The sequence below is a fragment of the Telmatherina bonti genome (assembly GCF_933228915.1).
Source record: "Telmatherina bonti genome assembly, chromosome: 21".
NCBI classification, from domain to species: Eukaryota; Metazoa; Chordata; class Actinopteri; order Atheriniformes; family Telmatherinidae; genus Telmatherina; species Telmatherina bonti.
This window is the reverse complement of record NC_136630.1, coordinates 17,452,088-17,469,494: the sequence shown is the minus strand read 5'-3', so window position 1 is coordinate 17,469,494 and position 17,407 is coordinate 17,452,088. Positions and strand designations below refer to the sequence as shown.

Sequence of the window (17,407 nt, the reverse complement as noted above, 5' to 3'; positions counted from 1 at the left end):
AAGCTGCAAAGTTTAAACAGAGAATTACTCTTACTGGCTGGAGAGAGCTCAGAGTCTAAGGGCACATTCATATCAGCCTTTTTGATTGGAATCCTAGTTCGTTTGCTCAGAAAGTCTGCTTTGTTTGGGGAAATGTGAATGCGCCAAATGAACTCAGTCCACCTACAAACGCAAAATACTTGCAGAAGAAAAAAAAAAAAAGCAACAGTTTTGTGCTCTATGTTTAAATTGCAACATCGTTTTCTTCTTTACGTGGGAATTGTTCTCTCTTTAGCTAAATATTAGTGCAGCGCCACCTTTGGTGGGAATGGGGATGTATTATTGTAAAGGTTTGGCGCGTTTGACCAACGTGCAGCGTGAACCTACAACTGAGCCGAGTCCTCAATCGGACTGAATCTAGCGGACTCTGCAAGATGGATAATAAATAAATTATCATTACACAGGTTACTGAAAAGTTTTATTGTCTGGTTTTTAACAGTCCAGTCTGTGAAAGCTGAGTGGACTTGGTTACTTCTTTAATCACATCCAGAAGCTCAGTCTTTTTTTTATACTGCTGCATAAATATTGGTGCTAGCATTTTACTTTCTCTGTGTTAAACTGCTATCTAAACCAATTTAAAAAAAAAAAAAAAACAAACAAAAAAAACAAAACAAATGTGTTGTATAGCTCAACATAACACCATATCATCAATTTAGATCTACTGTCACTTTAAAATTCAGCCTTTTGATGCCGGTAGGGGAGAAAAAGCTCAGAAAGGGTTATGGCTTATGATTTTGTGTAAATATTGGTTGACACGGTTGAATGAGCCTTGTGTAATTACATATCTGATAACTGTGTTTACATGTGTGCAAACAGATAAGTGTGAGTGCATGCATGCATGCATTACATTAATAGGGGTAGATGGGGGAATTCGTGACTCCTGGCCTTTTTCACAAACACACAGACTGGTTGTTAGTTTATTCGTGGTAGCATAGATATATTATTTATAGATACTAACTGAAAGAGAAAACTGGTTTTGTTTTGTGGTCAAGTTTAGTCAGCAGGGTAATGGCACAAATGAAAAATAACAGGTTTAGATTACAGTGTCTGTCTAGATATAAAATAATTCAGTTTTTATTCTCCTGTGGGTGCACATTCATCATCTTGTGTTTCTGTGGCTCCATCTCCATTTTCTTTAATCATCTCCTTGTATTTGCTGTTAAAAAAGCCAGCCTGTGAGGGAAAGGAGAACAAAAAGCTTAAAACAAAAATATATACATTAGACCGGTGTAGTGTCATAAAAAGACATAGAAAGACCAAGGCATCCATTTAAAACTCAAATATGTACAGATGTATCAGTCACATCTGGCCTTAGGTGCAATTTCTTTTCCTTTAGCAATAGTCTAGTTTACCAAAGAAATAAATGAATGAATGAAGTTGTGTCTTACCTTGTACAGGCCAGCAGTGACTAAGGCGAGAAAAACCAATCCTCCAACTGAACCACCTACGATCTCTTTGGTGAAATTTGGTAAAGGATACACTTCTACCTCTGTCTCAATCTGGGAAGTAAGGAGACAGAGTTTTGATTGATTTCATGGTGTTTATTTGAGTAATGTTATAACCCTAATTCCTAGGTAAAAACCATGCTGTGTGAAATGTAAATGAAAGATCTGCAAAACCCATAACACCAAATTTATAAATAAATCAAGTATAAACAACATATCAGGTGTTAAAACTGAGACATTTTACCATTTCACTGAAAACTATTAACTGAGTTTGAATTTGGTTGCATCTAGGACATTTGTAGGGTTTTAGGACACGAACACTCTCCTTCTGTTGTCTAATACAGAAGTAGTTCCCAGCTGGGGGGGCTATGTGACAACATTCAACATTTTATTGCCCATCAGTAATTCCACATTATTTACTGTGCCCCGGTTTAAAAAAAAAAGTGGGTGGGCTGGGATGTGTTATGCAAAACAACAAAAAGAGACATTAAGAGAGGTTGCATGAGAAGGAGAGGGCATGATGGGAGCACACAACAGTCACAAGACAAGGAAGTGCCAAGTTGCCCCAGTCAAATATGGATAATAGTCAACACTTATGACACAGATTTACTTGTTTCAGACTTTTAGACCTTTACAGGACTTTTGAGACAATATCGATGCGATGGGATGGATTTATGCTTTTGAAGGGTGTAAAAGTAAAACTGGACCTTATTCTGTACCTGCTGACACAACAACAGACAGCAAGTTAAAATGGTTGCAAAAGTTAGTTCCAGTGGCATTTCCGGCCGCTGCATCAACCTGCCGGGAGTTACCACAGCCTGCCAGACCCTGCTGGAACTGTTGTCACAAGACTGGACAACAGTACTAATGTTACAGACTGATATGGTTCAGCTTGTTCTTCCACCGCACCTTTTGCAAAACTGACGGGATTTTGGATCCTCTGCTTTGTGGATCTGTACTGCTCTCTATCCTGCTGGGCTGCTGAGCTGCTGTCTGTTGTTCTGCCTGTATATTCACTCTCCAACCCCTTCATTGTGGTAGAAGTCTTTCCTGTTGTTTTGGTTTGTTCCAGTACATTTTTACATCAGGCTTTTCTTGCCCTTGTTGGACTTCTTTGATGTTTTGCTGTCTTCAAATTCAGTTTAATATTTTCCATCAAACAATAAATTGTCTCAATTTCAAAATCTGATTTCGTTCTCTTGGAAATAAATTATGGATTCATGGGATTTGCAAAATTCTTGATTCTGTTTTATTTACATTTTACTGATAGTAAAAAAAAACTTTTGGACTATCACTATTCTTACTTTGTTCACAGGTGGGTTGTTATTAGTTGCTGCTGAGAAGAAGATGAACTGGTCTCTGTCATACTCCAGACTGGCCGTGCTGGTTAAGAGGAATTTGGCAGATGGAAGTCCAATCTGAGACAAAAGCAAGTGGATGATTCATTCAATAAAGACTTTGAGTCTTTTTTCATTTCAGAAAAAAGGACTTCTGGTCTCTAAATAGGACCAGTTGGATTTACCACATCTACACACATTTACCTGCTCTATCCATGCTGAACTGAGGTTGGCAGAGATTGTATACGTCTTACTCTCCTTTCTTCCCATGAACCTGCTGCACCTAAACACTCTGCACGAGGCTACAGAGCAGTCCTGTGGTGGAAAGTTGCAGTGATGTGTACAGTAATTTGCATTTCAGAACACGTACATTTAAACAGACACATTATAAAACATGCTTACGACTAATTTATTTTCTTTGATCTTGGCAACAATATCGGTGACAACAGGTTCTTCGTCGTTGCCTCTTTGACAGTCTGCAATCTGAGAATAAAGTTCATTTATATCAGTTCACTGTTACTGCTCCCCATTTTACTACAACCTCATTTTAAGGTCATCAGTAAGAATTTGTCTCATATTTACCTGCAGACTGCTCAAATCCATCCAAATGTCTTTGTTGCCGAGCTTTACAGGAACCCTGATCACCACAGTGAAATTAAATGCTCTGATGCTGTTTGTAACCTGAGAAGACGGGAAAGAAACGTTTCAGTGTGTAACAAAGTATTGGGTCTAAAACATAACATTGAACATGAAGATAATTACTACTGGATGAAGTAATCTCCCACCTTGATTGATTGTTGGACTGGTTTCTGCAAGTTATTTGTTCCAAAAGTGAAATTACTGTAGGTGAGAGAGCTGAGGAGACATTGTAAGCATTAAATTGATATTAGATAACATAAAATAAAAATATGATTACTTTTAAGTTATATAAAACACAAACCTTTCAACTGAAACAAAAATATTGTATTTCACATCAATCTCTTTCTGCTTGTAGAGCTCGCTTAAATGGGAGTGCTGCTGATTCCCACTAAAAGATAAAAATGGTAGTATTTACTAAAGATAATGCTGGCTCTACATTCTTTATAAAAAACCAAATCTACAGCTGAAGAACAGTACCTGGTGGCGTTTGCAGTAACAAAGATCTTCCTGCCAAGTTGACTGTTGGCTCCAATCCCATAGGATACGATGAAGATGGCCTGAAAATTAAACAAACCAGAGATCAGACACCTCCTCTTCTGACTCAGCAGTTTGCGTAGCAGCGCAACAAACCAACCTTTGAGTTGCCTTTGAAAACTGGTTTGTCAATGGAGCAGTCTGTCTTTCCTCGAGTAACACCATCTTCACTGTCCAAAGAACTGCACTTAATTCTTCCCTGTGTTAAAATACAAAACACTGATGTATCATAGAGAGCAGCTGATCAGAGATGAAACAGATTTGATCCTGATGTCTTACTTGCAAAGATGTAAACTTCCTGTAGGAGAGCCCAGTTGGGTATGTGAGAGCAATAAGACTGTTGTACGAGTTTTCCTCCCTGTTCTCCACAGAGACGGTCACATCCAGAAGCTCATCAATGCCAACGGTAACTTCTGAGGACCTGAGACTTTATGAGGAAGGAAAATAATGAACCAAGGAAATAAATATTAATGTTTCCACATGAATGCTGACAGCAACAGCAACATGTTGCTAATGACTAGGTACCAACATGACTATTATAAAATGCTGATTCGGCCACTCTGCAAGCTCTGGTATTGCAATGATGCATCTTTGAATGTCTGTCTTAGTGTGAACCATTTATAGATTTAAGCAGCAAGTTTGTCTTCTTTTGTTTTTTTTTACTTTTTTCCCAGTAACATGTTAACAGGAGATACTGGTGAGTATAAACTTAGTTTATTAGACTTCGGTCCTATTTAGTCAAAAGTTTAACTGGGTTATATAACTTTCTGCATTGTAATTTGAAGTAGTGGTGATAGCATTTGTTTTTATAAGACAAATAAAAGTGATTAAGATGCGATAGGTGTTATCGTGAATTATTCTTTGTAAATTAAACATATAGAATCACAAAATAAATACAACATTTCGCTGTTAGATTACAATGAGGTGATTGGACTTCAAATGGAAACTGGTAATTTAAGACTTGCTTCCACTACAATACTCGTAGCAAAGAAGATTGTTTCACTTTATTCACTGTTTTTTTGCAGATTAGCCTGCTCCTGTTTTGCTTCCTGTATTATCCTGCTATAACATACTTTTTAGTGTTTTGTCTACATATTTCTTTGTTCTGACTCTCCCTGCAACTTTTTAGAGCTATCTGAGGCACTTTTTTTCTTTTAATTGATGAGCTTGATTAATTAAAGACCACTGATGCAGATTTTCTTTTCAAAGCCGTTTGACTTTCGTAACTTTTCCTCACCTGGTGAAGTTGAAGTCCACTTTCAGATTATCAACACATTTCTCATCAGCACCACAGTTGATCTCAAACCTTAACTGTGAAAAATAAGATGTTACATACATTAGATCAGGTTCCTGGAAGATCTCAGACCACAGACCCCCACTAAGCCTTGTAAATTTTTTCTAATTATTGTGGGAATTGAGTGTAATGGTATCCTATAAATAACCCTATAAAATTTTCTGGGTCCTCATGCAATTTTTGCAATTTTCTAATGGGTATTTTTGTTTTAACAAAAATCTCTCCGAAGCTTTTTCTATTATTTTGCAAACAGCCACCCCAGTGCCATTTGCTTTGGCAGAAGAAATTAATGCTTTTTAGAATTCAGGATGAATCCTGGACTTGTCAGAGCAGTATGAAGCACATCTACTGATTTCATGTTAAAAAGCAGTGATGCTGAAGCTTGATTTCAACAAAGATATTGTTCAGATTAAAGTTGTTTATAAAAATGTAAAGCTAACAAAGTGTCTTAAAGGTTACTCACTGGATGAAAGGTTGTTGTTTGAGCCTGCTGGGCGAGAACTGGTTTAAGATTTGTGTTTGAAGGTAAACCATCAAAGGTGAATCTGAGCTCGTTCTCAAGTGGATTGTGGATATCATCTGGGCAAGCCTGCAACAAGAAACAAATCATGAAGAGATTAAGTTCAGACTAGAAGAGTAATACCATTTTCACCATTTTAAATATGTTTAAATTGAATTTGTCTTTTTGCAGCTGATTAAGCCCTACCTTAATGAAGAATTTCAGCATGCTGCACCGTTCACCACTTAAATCAACATGAAGTGATCCAGTTTCCTCTCGTTGTTTGTCACTGATGTAAGCTCGGTTGTTTGGGATTTTCCTGGTAGCATCCAGTGTGAAAGTGAAATGGATCTGTGCTCGAGCTGAAAGAGATCAGAATTTCTCTCATACAGAAATACACACATAGTGAAACATGTCAAAAATAGAAATGACAAAAAGGATGAACCTGCATTCACTTCAGAGTGTCTGCTCATAGTAAAACAGATATTAGCTTTGTTCTCCAGTGGTTTTGAGCAGTCCACATTTTGAGTTGGGATTTCATTCGGGTTAAAGGACACAGATGCTTCCACCATCACTATAGGCCTTGATCTAGTAAAGGGACACAATAAAACACATCAACATCATCGGAGAAACTGACAACTGGTTAGCTGACCTAGACTAGCTGTTGTAAACATATATTAAAGGTGCTTAGCAAAAAAAAGGTAAATTATCATAAAGAAGCATGTCAATACAATGTTTTACTTGCCTGAGTAAGACAACTGCACCCTTTGAACCCACCGCTAAGTCAGGCAGACCATCACCACTCTGATCGAAACTAAACTGACTGATCGACGTGCCAAAATACTTCAGTCCTGACTGAACCTCAGAGGCAGCAATTCTCTGTAATGAATCATTTTAATTAACAGAAGCAAATATATTTACTTCACTTTTTATTCGCTTTCACAGCTGCTGACCTGTGAGTAAGTAGGATTGATTCTTTGACCTCCTTCAGCATGGAATATGTAGATGCTGCCTTGACCATCGTTCTCCAAAGGTGCTCCAACTGCCAAATCACTAAATCCATCTTTGTTAAGATCAGGCAGAACAGCAAGAGAAGAGCCAAACCTTCCTCTGTCAGATGCAGCTCCTTTTAGGACTGATGGAGACTCAAAATGACAGTCCACATTCTGGTGAACATGTAAAGATGAAAGGGAACTTATTAAAAAGAAGAAAATATAACAAATGTAATGACTTCACGGCTGTAGATGTAGCTGCTAATTACCAAATAGGTTAAAGTGCAAACATAAACTTGTCCTTCTCTGTCAGAGTCCTTGTACATGGGAGCAGATATGATGATGAGATCAGTGTAGCTGTCAAGATTCACGTCCATGGCACAAACCTCTGCTCCAAAGTATCCACCAGTCTGCATCTGAGAATTTTTTTATTTTATTTTAATTTTTTTTAAAAAGTATTTATGTTTCTGAGATCGTTAATTACTATCTTAGTGGTAAATACACACCTCACGTTTATTTGGCTCAAGTTTTTGCCGCAATGTGTCACTTGAAACTACAATCACAATTCCTATGTGTTGATATCTTGGAGCACCAACAATGGTCAGTTGGCCGTCTGCAGTTTTCGCCACCACCATGGAGTAACCTATAATTTGATAGTTGTGTAGTTAATGGCATTAATGGACATCAAGGTAAAGCCTGTGCAGTATTTTGTAGTTTTTTTGTTTTTCTTCATTATTGTTTTTTTTTTTGTTTGTTTGATTTTTTTGTTTGTTTCCAAATACATTAAAGAATTTTTTAAATAGACCTACATGTTGATGTTCTTCATTTTTTTAAAACTTTAAGAGTCTCACCAAGATAACTGTCAGGCTCAATAGTCGCTGGCTCATATGACACTTTTTGTGTCCATCTTGTGTATCGCTTGTAGCCTCCTCTCCACTGATTGGCACCAACAATAGCCATCTGGATTCCCTGAAGGTTTGACAGGTTTGACTACATGTTTGGCTTATTGACAGTTAAAAAACAGTATTCAGGCGTTAAAAATGTACTTTTTAATGCAGTTCATAGCAAATCATTTACCCCATCTATGTAGGCTGCTTTAAATCCCTCTTGGGACATTTCTAGTTTCAGTGATTCTCCACTTGATTGCGATCCTTTATTCAGCAAAAATAAATAAATAAATAAATAAATAAAAAACAAGATAGTAATGTTACTCAAAGCAATATGTTGCATGAAAACTAATATGGATGAGGCCTTTACATACTGAGTTCATCAAGGCTAACAAAACAAGATTCGAAAGTTCTGTTCACATGAAAAAATAATGCACATTTAATATGTTGTTGCTGAGAGTGTGAAATAGTTAGTTTTCATCTTAAATTCAGAATTATATAGTTATATAGGCTAAATTTTAAAAAAAAATGTATATAAAATCGATTAATTGTATCACGTTCTTAAAATACATCCGTTTTATATATCAGTTTACATAAGTTTATATAACAACTAACGAAAAGCTTATGTAAATCTGTTTTGATAAGATAATGCCTGTACCTTCAATAGAAAAAATTTTGTCTTGCAAATTCTGTCGAATCTTCTCAAGCGTCTCAAATGTTTCCACTTCAAACACGTGGTCTTGTTGGGGTTTAGATGCAATGATCCTCAGTTCATTTAATGCTTTATAGTTTCTAAATGCTTCCCCAACCTATGGATGAAAATAGATATGTGTGATGTACTTCAGGGTATAAATATAAAGCACATGGTTTCTTAAAATTCTACATATGTTTTATCACTTGTATATTCTAATGTTCATAACAAATAAATATCAAATATGTTGCCCATTTTCACACCATTTGCTGAAAATAGAAGTAGATTCTTTATAAACTTTTGTCTCACTTTTAATTCACTTTAAATAAAAGAAGCTCAGTTTTCACTGGTTAATCATCAACCTAACACATCTGTCCCACAACTGCAGCAAACAAGTTCGTCAGCACAGGGCCATGAGGCATACTGGGCATTTTCCCAGTGCGATGATGTGTTTTTGGGGGCATACAATTCATTTGTTGTTCTCACTGGTCTATCAAACTCTATAGATAAGCGGCCCAACCAACACTGGGCTTACCTGCTCAAATTTTTTAACACCACCCAGTTCCCTTTGTTCCCTGTTCCTGAGTAATTCTTTCATCCAAGCAGTCAGCATAAACCAATCTCTCATGACCACAGATTCAACACATTGATCTTCAACCCACTGGTTCATTTTGTAACCAACATCAGGCTGAACTAATCATAAATTTTACATCTCTTTGTGTTCTGCACAGGTGGATGCAGCTACCTGTCAGAAAAACTTTTACGATAAAGGACAAAAAAGACCCTGCCAGATGACCACGGACTGACATGTTTGACACAGCAGGACTTTCATCAGCTGCCGTGGATGATGACGATGATGATGGTAGCAGCTGTTTAAAGCTGCTTTAATATAGCATTGTCTTTTTTAGCCTACTTGTTATTGGTTGTGGGTTGATAGTCAGAAACATTTGGGTCAGAATGTGTCATTTCTGTGTCAGTGTGAGCTATGTACTCTGTTTATCAGAGAATCCAGAAATCCTGGACCTGAACATCCTTATCTTAAAGGGAAAAAAAAGAAAATCTCTTTTAAATGCTTATTTAAACCTGGCTGAGCAGGCAACAGACACAGAGACACCCTTTCTATCATTTATCCGGAAACAACAGTTTTCGTCAAACAAATTACTTATTTTTTTCTTTTATTTTTCTCCATTGAAGAAAAAGTAGGATGACTGCTGCTCTGATATTCATCACTGTGGAGTATAGTTTTTTTTTAAATTTCATTTACAGTATTTATACTGATTCCTGCCATCTCACAGCATGATTTTAGTGATTTTAGGGATCTACATGTTAGATTTTCAAGTGCGCTTTGAGTGGTTAACATGATTGGAAAAGTGTTGTCTAAATCTGAGTCAATTTACCATTTGAAGAAGTGAGAGATTTAAGGTGTGGATGATCATAAATGAGCCAATCAGGGAGCGGGACTGTTTTGTCCCATTCTGCCTTTGCTTCAAGATGAAAGGTTATTTTGTAGATGCAGAGTGTGTACCGCTTCCCTCCATTGTCAGTTAAGTATTAATTAATTCTGTATGGTAAGCAAAATATTTCAACTGAACATTTCAGTCGGGCGTGTAAAATGTGAGACAGAAGCTTTTGTACTTTTAGAATTTAATTATATTTTCAGACTTGCAGAATTGAACCAGACTTAAAAATTACAGTAGTTAACTCTGAAAAAGGTGTGAGTTGAGTTTCATTGAAACGGTGCGCATAGATAACAAACTAAAACCATTTATTATTATACAACATTAGATCACCATATATTCATGTAGAGACAACTTACCCCAATGGCAAATCGAACAATATCTTTGGATTCAGCTTTGCGTATTGCTTCATGTAAGTAATTGTGGTCATTAGATTCTCCATCTGTAATGACTATCAAAATTTTCTTCACCTTTGACCTGGAGCCTCTGGATGGTGAGAAAACATTGTCCCTGCAAACAAACGAAAGACTTGTAACTTTCAATAAATATTCTTATATAGTGGCAATGTTTTGCTGAGATAAATTTCCAAGTCGACAATGTGAAAGCGAGGAAGTGATCCCCAAAATAAAGATAAAAAAATAAATAAGTTTCTAATTTTGTTTTCTTCCGGCAAACAAAGAAAAACTGGAAGGTCAAACCCAGGTAAGTAAGCTTTAGTTAGTCACAGAAAAAACATTGAAGAAGTGAGAGATTTGAGGTGTGGATGATCATGTATGAGCCGATCAGGGACCGGGACTGTTTTGTCCCATTCTGCCTTTGCTTCAAGATAAAAAGTTATTTTGTAGATGCAGAGTGTGTTCACTTCTTCTCTACACGTTTTCAAAATGTTTAACCATACATAGTCAGCGAGGATCATAAAGACACTTACACAACATGTGCAATGGCCGCAGCAGTGTAAGTCCATCCTTTGGACTGGTCAATTCTGTCAATTTGAGCTCGCCAATTATTGGCATCAAATGTATTAAAGTAGTTATGGACTCTGGGGTATGTGGAGAACTGGGCGATGGCAAACTGTGAAAGAAAAATGTATAAAAAGGATATGAATTTGAAACATACACATTGTACTTTTTAGGCTGCAAAGACATGAAACATAACAAGCACCAGGCCAAGGAATGAAAATGTTCCCACTAATACAGCTGCCAACCTGAAAGACCACAAGTTCAGACCAGAAGCCTAAATTTACAGCCAGTATGCCCTAAAAACTCCTGCACCTAAAGGGTTAAAAAGGCCAAATATAACCATTTGTGTGTTTGAGTCTGTGTTTGCTTTCAATCAGAAGAAAAACATGAACAGTCTTACTTGTGTGTCTTTTCCCAGAAGTGACTCAATCAGTTTGGTCACAAAATTCTTCATTCTGGTAAAGTCACTTGGCACAACACTTCCTGAGCCGTCTAACAGAAATGCAATGTCTGCTTGGGTTCGGCACTCTGTTGGAAGAATAGATAGATACAAGTCAAAATAGCAGTGTGATGTTTGGATATGTATCCTTGTATTTAAGCATAGTGTAATGTTTTATGGAGGCCATAACTAATCCAGTCCCACTGGTCAGCTAAAGCCACTGACAGATACTATGGAACAGTTTTCCAGATGTTTTTTCAGTTCTTTTTATTAGTAGAAAAGACATATTACAAAAATGACACAAAACATATGAAATCTATTAAAAGTAAAAAGGAAAAAGGGTGTCAAACCAAAAAGAGAGATCTGTATTGTAATCATTAACAACAACAAAAAAATCAGTCATTTATTACAGCTCCTTTTTGGTTTGTAATTGTTTCAACATTCACTCATAAAAAACAATGTGTCATGATGCGGTTTGTGCTGTGCCTTAGTTTCAGGTTTCCTGTTTTATTTAGTAGTTTTTCCTGTTTGGTTCTCTTGTTTGTTGTTAAGCTTTATTGATTTCCTGTTCATTGAGTTCACCTGGTCTTGTTTTAGTTCAGTCAGTACACCTGTTTCTTGTTTGGTTCCCCAGTGTATTTATACCCCTCAGTTTCAGTTCTTGGTTGCTGGATCATTTTGTTTGTTGTTAGTCCCCTGAGTTCCTTGGGTTTAAATAATTCTCCTTGAATCTGCGTCCCTGTTTCCCTCATCTCTGCATTTGGGTCCACACCTTCACCATCTTCACCGCCACCTTAACACTATGACAATGTCTTCTGTTGAATCTTCCTATATTTGCTGTTCAGTTGTTCTAAAACATTTCCCCCTAAAACCTGCAGTGAAAAGTCTTTATGGTGACCCTCCCTTTAAATATCGTGTTTACCTTCAATAGAAGTCGGGACTGAGGACTCCATTCTATCATATTTGTTGATGTGAATACAAACACCATTGTACATGGTGATACTTTTGCAGTCTTTGGGAATGGTTGGACCACATGCCTGGAATGAATTAAAGGTTAATTTTTTGTGGGTTAGGTTGACATGTGCTTTTCTATTCAAAGGATTTGTAGTTCACCAACTTACTGCAGTTCTCTCTGTTTTAGGATCACTTGTCATTGTCAAGCCAAGGGACATGTTAACTGCAAACTCTGGGACTGTGGAAACATTGAGAAAAAGAAAAATGTTAAGAAGCACTGATAACGTACAGGAGCCACATGTTAAACCGCTCCTTGTGTAAAAGGTACAAGCAGCATTTATTGTGTTTGACTTAGGAGCTAAGGATATTGTCATATTGCTTGTAATGTGGAGTAAAAAACATTAATTTGAAAAGAAAAAAAGTATCCTTTGTCATACGCATAAGGTTCTGTCCAAATATCTGTTGAAAAAAACCTCAGTAGCAAAACACTTTTAAAAGGTTGATCCCATAAAGACCAAACCCATGAAAAAAGTATTAGATTTGTCCTATTTCTTTTTCACAATGAGGCCTTCATTTGTCACTATAACAAAGTATAAATGTAAAAAGTACCAAACAGTTTTAGGAATATTTACTATTTATCTATTTTTATTACCATGTGCTATGTAGAAATTTTTATTTTTGATGAATTTCATAAAATTTTATTGAGTATTTTTTTGTTTTCTGGTGTAAAAACAGGGACAAAAGCAAACATCCATTTTTTTCCTACATGATTTTAAGCTAAGTTTGTACAATAAGTAAGGCAAAATGTCTCAGAAACTGTGTGCATCATATATGTCACACTGGGTTTTATGGGTTAAGTTATCCTCAGTGTTGTTGGAAATGAATAGTTTCTTACCTGGAATTTGCAGATTTTGGCATCCTTTAGCGTTGCATCTAAATATCTGACCTCTTCGATTGCCTAAATACTGTTCAAGAGGGGCACTGACGAGCAAACTATGGTAATAAAAGCAGACAAACATTTGATAGTTGCAGGTTTGTAAGCAGTGACCCATATTTTTTGTTATGAAGCTTGATTGTGTTCTTACTATTCTGAATTGTGTATATTAAGGTAAAATAGCAGAAGAATAAATCACAAGAAGCAAAACTTAGCTGTTAACCTACAACAGATTCTATGATGTATACTCAGACTTACTCTGATGGTCTTTGCACCACTTGGTAGCCAAAACCTGCAGCAGGATTCTTCCAGGACTTCCAAGCCACAGAATCAATGTTGAAACAAAGTGAAGCTTTTAACACTGAGGAAAGAAGACAAAAAGTTCACACAATCTATCTTATCTAAAGTCACAGTGTGATTCCAGTGAATTTGATCTTTGAAATGTTACATGCTACAGTTTTTTAATTAATATAATCAGTTAGTTGGTTGGTTTGGATTGTTTTAGGTACAGAGATGGTGTCACTGTGTCTTTTTTTTTTTTTTTTTTTTTTAAACGAGAGAGCTTAAAGAAATGACTTTCCACATTTAGAGCACAGCAGCTCAAACGTCTTTTGAAAGAGAAAAACATCCTGCTGGTTTAGTTTTAGAGTCAGATTTTTGCTTGCTTGTTTGTTTACTGTGTTTTTTTGTGAATCCCTTCTTCCTAAATGATATTATAATGATGTTCTTTAAAGTGAAAATAAGTCTTGCAAGTTCAGAAGTGTGCGATTTAAGTCACAACAACATACAGATAAGACAATGTAACATCCAGAAGCCGTTTAGGTGCGCAATTGAAACAACATGAATGAAATCCTTATAATATGAAAATATTTGGTCATCATCTGAAAATTTGGTTTTGCATGAAAACTGATGCTAACAGACCAGTGACCAAGTGACTAACATCAAATAGGTATGGAGCAATGTTGATTTTCTTTCCATTTAGTCATTGTTTCTCATGTTTTCAAGATAAGGCCATGAAGTTCTTCTTTTTCATCAGTCTCACACCCTTTAGTAGGGTCTGTCCCTTTCATGACGTCAAAAGGAATGACAGAAGCATTTATCATCTCAAGCTTTATTGTGAAATTTTTATCTATAAAACTAAATGTGCCAATTGTTGAGAGGTACATAAAATTTCTAAAAGATAAGGATATGGCTAATATGGCTAATATGTTGAGAATAAATATGAATCTCCTGAAAATTGAAAATTTTAGGCTGTTTTTCCTCATCACTACTCTAATATATGAAATGGATGTGGCTTTTCTTCTGGCAGCTCCCAAAGTTACGACTGACAGCTGGTAAAACATGTACTTACATGAAAGGAAAAGTGTGGCTGCGACGATCCAATCCATTGTTTTTGTCTCAAGGAAGTAGGTCAAAAGTGTGATGTCTCCTCTGAGGTTAAGAAAATGAAAGAAATTAAATGTGAAATTAATGCAAAAACTCTGAGAAGCAGATAATGTCCTCTCCTGAAAGTGTCAAGAGGAAAAGGTTGAACTGAGCCTGCAGAACTTCCACAGATGTAAGGCAGTCATAAAGAGGAACACTGGTGTAGGAGGAGTCAACATGATAAAGTCTTTGTTATTTTTTAACAACTTAAAAAAAAAAAAAAAAAAAAAAATATATATATATATATATATATATACATACATATATATGTATATATATATATATATATATATATATATATATATACATACATATATATGTATATATATATATATATATATATATATATATATATATATATATATATATATATATATATATATATATAGTGTGTGTGTGTGTGTGTGTGTGTGGGCGTGTGTTTTGTTTTTTTTTGTTTTTTTTTGGTTTAAATTAAATATAATTTTTTTTCTTCTTCGTCTTTTGTATTGTCTTAATTAAGCAGAATTCTTCAGGGCAACCATGATAAGCAGGTGCACAGATGTTTGGAGGAGAAGAAGGAAGCATGCACAAAACAGTGATAGAAAGTAGACTTACCCTGAAAGCATTTTTATTATTACTCTCAAATGGCATGTATTATGAATGGCAAAATGAAAAGGTATTCTTCTATGGTAGCAAATTATAACGTTGTTTTACTGAGCTTTTGTCTTTACAACTGCTATTGTCTCCTTCCATAAACAGCATTACAGAAAGGAAGCTGAACAGCAACATGCAAGTTGATCTGCCTCAGTCATGTGTTTATGTGTGTGTCATTGTGTGTGTATTTGGGAGAAGGCTCAGCTTTATTATGCCCTTATTAAGTCATGTAAAATACATCTGTCTCTGTCTTGTGATCATGTGACTATAATAGACTCGCTTGGTTTGTCCTTTACACTATATCTCTTGACTCATGTAGGCCACACAGCCTCTGCTCAGGAAGTGAAGCTCTTCCCTTGCTACCATTTATCTATCCTCTTTAGGCAAAGCAAGGCAAGCTTATTTATGCAGCACAATTCAACAACTGGGTGATCCAAAGTGCTACTTCTATTCATTTGAAGCTGGAGTTTTTTCCTCCAGTTAAAAGGACATTTTGTCTTTTCCACTGTAGCGTGTTTATTGTTCATTTTAATTGTTTAATACCATCGCAGTTATAATAAATTAAATTTATGTGAAACATGTAAAAGATTTGTTTAATTTTAATGCGACTGGTCTATTAAATGTCTGTAAAGGTGCTTTGGTGAACAGACTTTATAAAAGTAGTCCTTAGTCAGAGACTCGGTGACATACTTGAAAAATTAAAATGTTCAACCATAGAGAATAGTGTTATTTTATTGTAGGATGTTATGAGACTTTGGTCGTATAGTTAATAAGTAGTCAGCACCAACACTTTGTTTTTTAATTTTATGCCGAAGACCGACGTTAATGAAGTAGAAGGGATGTAGCCTGATCTTTAAAGATAGTAGTGGAGAACTCACCGTTGTTCCATTATGTTAATGCTGAGGCATTTTGTGAATAAATATAGCTCTCTGTCCAGTAAAAGGTTAAGCTTCATTAAATTAAAAATATAACAATTTGTGGAAGGAAATATTGTGCTGACAATAAAAAATGCAAATAATGTCTTCTGTTTTCAACACAATCTAAATGCAATGCGCTGGCTGTAGCTTACCTGCAAAGTTTCACATCATCTTTCACATCATCTTCACACACAGTATTGTAACAAATCTGATAAGAATATGAAACACATATTAAATGTTTAACTTTTTTATATGTCTTAGGGCAGATGTTCAACATTGTCATGTGCTTCCTGTCCAAGTGTGTGTGTCGTTAGTGGATATAGCATGACAAGCCCTTACTTTACAAAGCCTTTACAATGACCTCTGTTTAATGTTATGGAGTTTCTACTGGATATATTTATATCTTCTTCATCTTCATCTTCATCTTATATATATATATATATATATATATATATATATATATATATATATATATATATATATATATATATATATATATATATATATATATATATATATATATATAGATAGATAGATAGATAGATAGATAGATAGATAGATAGATAGATAGATAGATGTCAATACTTAATATGTGTATCATAGTTCAGTGTTGATTTTGGTCATTATAGGTCATCATTTAGTTAAGTATTAAAATCAAAGCAGTAGGTGGTGTTTTATTAAAAAGGCATGCCATTTGATTGCTGATTTGATTGCCAAAATATGAGGGTGGCACTTACAAGAATGACACAATGAAAGTGTCTAAATGGAGTCTCACTTTTATTTACAATGAACTCAAAGGATTAATAGCAACTCTGCATCTAAGTCCAGCCAGAGATTATGCAATATGTGAGTTTCAGTTCTGTTTTTGATTTAGTTCTTGTTACAAATCGGTCTCTTTCCTTATTTGTTAACCATGACCTGTCGCTTGACCTGTCGCTTGACTATTCAGTTTATGGGGTCAGACTATTGACAGCTCATATTGATGCTGAAAATCTTTCCATAAAATCTCTTGATGTACTTTTTTTCTTCTACCAAGACACACATGTCACAGTGACATGCATTTTAGCGTTTGAACCTGGTTTGGTTGTTTTGGGTTGTTTTTTGTTTTTTTTTTAAAATGTTTTTAACTGCATGTGTTTTACATTCCTGCATGGACTGTTTTAGCGGATAAGAATACCAATTGGATCAAATTGGACTAACAAGTTACACCTGGAGACTGATTACTGTGGCACATGCCCAGTGTGAGTGATTGGTCTAGAAGCGGGTTGGGATATTTAAGCGTAGGGGGGTGAAGAGCACAAGAGGCCAGCAAAGAAGAGCGAAGCTGAG

The 17,407-nt window shown here is 35.7% G+C and overlaps 1 protein-coding gene across 1 annotated transcript; it reads right to left on the bottom strand.

The window, feature by feature from the left end:
• Positions 1-1,113: 1,113 nt before the first annotated feature.
• LOC306771394 (integrin alpha-M-like) lies at positions 1,114-16,050 on the bottom strand (the record flags this gene model as incomplete). The annotated part of the gene is made up of 31 exons (XM_079260561.1): positions 1,114-1,212; positions 1,428-1,538; positions 2,789-2,902; positions 3,026-3,136; positions 3,224-3,304; positions 3,404-3,502; positions 3,607-3,676; positions 3,762-3,848; positions 3,938-4,017; positions 4,095-4,193; positions 4,274-4,415; positions 5,232-5,305; positions 5,752-5,877; positions 5,995-6,149; positions 6,233-6,375; positions 6,533-6,666; positions 6,741-6,953; positions 7,049-7,195; positions 7,286-7,422; positions 7,631-7,748; positions 7,857-7,930; positions 8,325-8,475; positions 10,174-10,324; positions 10,743-10,885; positions 11,174-11,301; positions 12,135-12,249; positions 12,334-12,404; positions 13,062-13,159; positions 13,359-13,461; positions 14,452-14,531; positions 16,040-16,050. 31 exons carry the CDS (start codon positions 16,048-16,050, stop codon positions 1,114-1,116), a joined length of 3,465 nt encoding a protein of 1,154 aa, XP_079116687.1.
• Between the last annotated feature and the right edge of the window lie 1,357 nt (positions 16,051-17,407).